The sequence below is a fragment of the Mastomys coucha genome, unplaced genomic scaffold (assembly GCF_008632895.1).
Source record: "Mastomys coucha isolate ucsf_1 unplaced genomic scaffold, UCSF_Mcou_1 pScaffold15, whole genome shotgun sequence".
In the NCBI taxonomy this organism is placed as follows: Eukaryota; Metazoa; Chordata; class Mammalia; order Rodentia; family Muridae; genus Mastomys; species Mastomys coucha.
Window position 1 is genome coordinate 141,443,837 of NW_022196897.1, and position 6,048 is coordinate 141,449,884.

Genomic DNA, 6,048 nt, shown 5'->3' on the forward strand with positions numbered 1-6,048 from the left:
ATTATACTCAGTACATAGCTTGGACTGGCCTTGAACTTAAGGCCGTCCTCCTGTCTCAGCTTCCTGAGTACTAGAAGTACAGTTGTGGTTTTTATATTTGATACAGGATCTTGGTATGTGGCCTTGGCTGTTATGGAACTTGCTATGTTGGCCAAGATGGCCTTGCATGCATAGAGACCCACCTGCTTCTGCCTCTTGAGTACTTAGATTAAAAGTATGCATCGCCATGCCCAGCTCAAGAACAACAATCTCTGAGAAAAGAGAAGACCCACTAAGATCGTGTGCTTGCTCAGCAGTAGAGCCTTATCACTCTCACAGTGGGTAAAGCCAGTTCCTGATCAGAGGCCACAGAGCCCATGGCCACCAACCAGTACCTGACTCTGGGCACACGAGTGTTCCCACACACATTATTCTTGGCCTGGCAGGAGGCTCCCTCTGTGGGGTTTTTCATCTGCAGTTTCTCAGGTGACCCATCCCGACTTCACTTTCTTAAAATGGAACCTGGTGGAGAATTCTACTTGATATAGTGTTTGTCCTGCTTGCATATACTCAGAATTTGAGGCTTCTTGGAACTTAGTGGGGCTTAGCAAGCCCAGAAAGGCGCACTTGGAAGCAATAGTGTCCTTATGTATAAACACTGAGTTCTATTACCAGCTCACCATCACTGCACCGCTCTGAACCCCGGCTCCTCTGTCTGTAAATCGGGGAAAGGAGCTGTGCTGCCTCAGAGCGAATGCGCTGAGACCCTGCATGGATAGCACTTGCTGCTCACTAGAGCACAACTCAGTTCCACGTGGTCGCGGAACAGCTGCTAGCAGAGGCCTCTCAACCATCTGGAGTCACTTACCGAGTATCTTCACACATCTGGAACATGGTTGAGAAGTAGGAAGAAAGCAAAGAAAACACTTCTAAGCAGCTAAAATGGACTCCATAAAATTCCCAGATCAAAACCAACCTCCTCACACTCTTCACACATAATTACGAAAACCAGGATCCCCGATTTACCCCCACCCCCAACCCCACCCCCGAACCACAGCAAACTGGAGAGCAAAGGAACAGAAGCAGAGGACCTGTTACAAGTGCACTGACAGCAGCAAAATGTAAAAGCAGGCGTTTAAGAAGCCAACTGGGAACATTACAGGGATACGGATGGGAACTCAACCCCAGCGGCACTGGCTCTTTCTCACCCTAGGTGAGGCACCAGTGAGCTTCAGCAAGATGCAGTCACTGTCCGCCGTCACGATGACCTCCATGCAACATGGAAGCAGTAACTTACAGTCGGCGTCTCTTACTTTAGAAGGAAACCCAAAACTCCACTGAAATATTTTTGGCATGTAAAGGTGTATGTTTCTATTCCTAGAAATACCCCTTGGTCCCCCAACGGTGTCTAGCTCCCACACCCAGGAGCGCTAACACGATGGCAGGGGGCTACCGCCACCTTTCCGCATTCTTACTTAGCTGAGCCATAGAGCTCCCAGGCTTTGGCGATCCCCAGGGCCAGTCCCTTGCTGGGGTTATTGGACAGGATCTTGGAAGCTTCTTTGGTCTTATTTAGGACATTGAGAATGTGTCTGTTGAAAGAGAGACGGCTGCTCAGTAACTGGATGGACCAGAATACCCTTCCGCCTGTGACCTCACAGGTACATATAGGAACATTACTCTGAAATTCAGCCAAGCGCTTAAAAGCTATTCCCAGAGGAGTCCTGAGACCCTTGAGGCCATTCCACCCCAACTCAGTTTTTAAGGGAGTTGGAGCCCCTTCCTTGCCTTGGGCCCCCAGGTGCTGTGTGGAATCCACATGGAATCATAGTGACCTGCAGCACCCCTGATAGCTAGGAATCTACTACTATGGCCCAGCCCTCAGAAGCTTCTCAACCCAGCTCTGCTTCGGATTCAGAACTGCTTTCGGGCATCAGATATGTCAGGACCTTCCTATCAGAGACCCCTCAAAGGCATCATTTTCTGTGCCTGGAGTGTTAATCTGCACAGTGAGGGGCAGGATTAAAACACCATGAGGGCTCTTCTTTCTCTGACATATAAACGATCTGATTTCAAGTAGAAAACTGCTATGGGGAGAAAACGCAGATGTGAAGAACACATGACTCAGGACCCAGGAAGGTATAGCCACAGGAGGAGACCTCTGGCTTAGCCAGTGACTACTGGCCCATGGAGCTCTTCCCCACAAATGTGCTCCATACTGCCCTAGGAACCCACCGGTGCACAGCTGGAGTCCGGGAGGCCAGGCCCCCAAAGCTGGCAGAGATAGTGTTGATCTCAATCTGCTTTAGGGCTTTGGAGCCGTCTGTGCCACACTGGAACATGTAATCTGAGCGATTCAGGCCCAGGAACACGGTCTGTGGAGAGAGAACTGAAGGCTGAGGACACTGGCCCCTTATCACTCTCACAGTGGGCAAAGCCAGTTCCTGCTCAGAGGCCACAGAGCCCATGGCCACCAATACCTGACATGGGCTCCATGGGGTTAACTCTGGGGTGGAGCCACAGTGTCTCCTGTAATGCTAAGAACTGTCTAATACTCCCAAACCCTGAAGGATCATTCTGTCATCCCAGGACCGGTCATGTGCAGGCCCAGTAGAGACTGGTCAGAGATAGATTCCTAAGAGATCAAGACTGAGGCCAATTCTTCTAGTAAAAACTAATCCAACAGTGATAAAAGGGACAACTGCCAAAGGAGAGACTAGCACAGGGTTACCTGGGCAATGCCCTCTTTCAGGACTTGCTTGTAGATATCAAAGAGCCGGGCAGTGTAGTCGTCCTTTTTGATGGTGCTAGAGGGGGAAAGAGAACGTTTTCTAGGCTGTGTGAGACCCTACAGGTCAAGGAGTCCCGCTCCACCCACTGACTCCTAGGTCCTTTCTGGTCTTGAATACCCATTCCAACCCAGGAGAGAATAGTGCTTAATAGTCTACCCTAGAGCCAGATAACAAACCCATGCTCTGTTACCCGCTGTCAGGCAATCTCAGGGAATCCCATCACCTTTCTACCTTTGTTCAACTGAAGAACAAAATAACCATGCTTATAACATAGGCTTGTAGTGAGAAGAACACTGTTTTTAAAAACTTCCTGAGTGAGGTAATTCAGACCCCAAAAGACATGTATGGTATGTACTCACTGGTAAGTGGATATTAGCACAAAAGTCCAGAATACCTAGGATACAACCTACAGACCCTAAGAAGTGTAACAAACAGAAATGCTCAAGTGAGGGGGAAGGAAATAATCATGGGAGACAGAGGAAGGGAAGGCAGTCCAATGACTGGCCTAACTTGGGATCCATCTCATGGGAGGGCACTAAGGCCTGACACTACTATGCTATGGTGTGCTTACAGACGGGAACCTGGCATAGCCGTCCTCTGAGAGGCCCAACCAGCAGCTGACTGAGACAGAAGCAGATACTTATACTGAACCACTGGACTAAAGTCAGGGGATCTCTTTGGTTGAATTAGGGAAGGACTGAAGACTAGCAGTCTCAACTAACCCGAACCCCAGGAGGCTCCCAGAGACTGAGCCACCAATCAGGAGCATACATGGGCCCCTGGCACAAATACAGCAGAGGTCTGCCTGGTCTGGCCTCAGTGGAAGAAGATATGGTTAGTCCCTAAGAGACTTGAGGCTTCAGGGAAAGGGGAAGGCTGATGGGAGCTCTCTCTCTCTCTCCCTCCCTCCCTCCCTCCCTCCCTCCTTCCCTCCCTCCCTCCTTCTCTCTCTCTCTCCCTCCCTCCCCTCCCTCCTTCTCTCTCTCTCTCTCTCTCTCTCTCTCTCTCTCTCTCTCACACACACACACACACACACATACAGGCAAGGAGGAGGAATGGGATGAGGAACTGGGGGGGGCGGAACCAGGGGCAGGAAATTATTAGAATGAAATAAACCAAATAATTTTTTAAAAAACTCAAACATTTTGAATACCTGATGACTGAGAAGTTTTCTGGCTGACCTAACGTCAACTCTCCATAGCACTCTGCTTACCTCCCAGGTACATCTCCCCCTTCTCCGTGACAGTACCCAGGGCAGTTTGTTGTGTGCCTACAGGTTTTTCAGGCCCAAGGTACCTGAAACCAATCCTGGTTAGTGCTTAGGTTCGCCCTCATATGATACTGTTTCTGTGGAGAACTGTTCGCTGTCCAGATGCAATTTTCACTTTATTATATGACAACTAAGATCATCTCTTCTGTTTGGCTAGAGACTGCAAGAAGGTGAGTTAGATCTAAGTGGGCCTATCACCTCAGTCCAGGGAGCTGCTGTGGAAGGTGACATGCTAGGGGCTCATTCAGTGTGGTTTTCTGGAGCCTGAGGAAGAAGCACACAGCCAAGGAGGAGTCTGGAAGTCATTGACACAACATCTAATGCTTCTCAAGATTCGGGGCAAACTTGGTGCCTCAGCCCATGCCAGGCTTATCTAGTTACAGGAGGCGTGTGCTGGAGCCAGTGCTGGAGCCGGTGCTGGAGCCGTGTGGGGTAGGCAAGGACTTTGCCTTGAAGCCTCTCTGCCCCCAGCCAGCCCCCTCTGGGGGGTGAGTGCTTTCACTGGGGCCTTTCTTAGCCCATGGTGAGGTGAAGAATCCCCAGCTGGGCTTTAGCCTCCAAGAGAAAGGACACATGTTTGCCTCTCTGAAGGGGGACACCGTTCCACTCTAGATTCTAGGCTGTTGTTTCCCCTTAGGAGATAGCTATGATGGTGGTGGTGGTGGTGGTGGTGGTAGAGGAGGAGGAGAGGGGGTAGGGCTGGGTTCTGAGGTCTTTGGAGCTGGTCTCCCACCTAATCACACTGTCAAGTGTAAATGGGCTACACTAGGCCGCTTGATTACAAGCACTGGAGCATAAAGCAAGCCCTTCCTAAGAAAGAAGCTGGTAGCAGGGCCTGCATTCATGACCCACTGGATTTTTGGCTCCAAGCCAATGGTTTCCAAACTTCGAACCATTATTATTTTTTCCACATCCAACCTGCCACCAAGGAACCTATCTGAAAAAAATTTGGTCCCTAACAAAATAGTGTTTCGTCAAAAACTTAACCATAGATATAGCATGTGTGTGTGTGTCTGTGTGTGTGTGTGTGTGTGTATTTGATTCTAAGGTAAGCAATTTATACTTAATTCCAGAATTAACTGAGAAACTTCACTTGCTTCAGGACCTGAAGATCTAGTGAGAAGAGACAAAGGAGTGGCTATCTCTATCTACATGACCTATCCAGATGCTTTAGGTGACAAGAAAAGTTCATTAAAAAAAAAAAAATTAAACACATCCATTTAATAATGGCCTTCCCTACCCTCTGTTTTCTTCCCAAACCAGGTCATTTTCCATAATTCCAAATGGAGAACCTTTTAAAAACATATTTATTTTTATTTTATGAGTAATGAGTATGAATGTCTTACCTATGTGTATGTAAGCATACTCCATGAAATATTTCGTGCCAAAGAAGGGGGTGCTGGGTCCCAGGGAGCCACCATGTTGGTGCTGGGAACTGAACCCTCCCCTGGCCCTCTGCTCTAGGGGCAAGTGCTTTTAACCATGGAGCTACCTCTCCAGCCCCATCCCCGTGGAGATTTTTGTCATGAAAAGCAAGGGGCCACTGACCACAGATTCACAGCAACTTAGACTCAGTCAACCTCATTTTTCAGATGAAGAAACTGAGGCTCAGAGAAGGAGGAGGGCTGTCCTTTTGCCTGCCAGGCAAGAAGCAGCAGAGCCAGGATTAGAAGGAAGCTCTCCTCACTCCTTTTGTACTTTTTATGTCCTCTGAGGGCTGCCTGCTCCCCATTCCACCAGGTTAACTAACACAGCAACAACTCATGGCTCCCCAGCCTTCATATCCCATGCTTTTAGCATCCCTGGCCCCCAAGACCTCAGCTCTCAGTACCTAGACAGCGTTTGCTCCAGGAAGGCTGAGTTCTGGCTCACAGCATCCACCAGTATGTTGAAGTCCATCTGCACAGCATAGGCCTGCTCCAACAGAGTACTGGGTACTGGTGAGGGGAAGAGCGTGAATGGGGCATACGTCACCACCTGATCAACGAGAGAGAGAGAGAGAGAGAG

At 49.2% G+C, this 6,048-nt stretch overlaps 1 protein-coding gene across 2 annotated transcripts in view; it reads right to left on the reverse strand.

The window, feature by feature from the left end:
* Gss (glutathione synthetase) overlaps positions 1 to 6,048 on the reverse strand; it is a 30,359-nt gene that overhangs the window by 13,106 nt on the left and 11,205 nt on the right. For both annotated transcript variants that reach the window (XM_031372430.1, XM_031372429.1), the window contains 4 exons: positions 5,873 to 6,018; positions 2,711 to 2,786; positions 2,215 to 2,354; positions 1,455 to 1,571 (listed from right to left, as the gene is read on the reverse strand). In XM_031372430.1, the coding sequence (XP_031228290.1) occupies positions 1,455 to 1,571; positions 2,215 to 2,354; positions 2,711 to 2,786; positions 5,873 to 5,940 (401 nt within the window). In that variant the 5' untranslated portion in view covers positions 5,941 to 6,018. The remainder of the gene's footprint in view (positions 1 to 1,454; positions 1,572 to 2,214; positions 2,355 to 2,710; positions 2,787 to 5,872; positions 6,019 to 6,048) is intronic.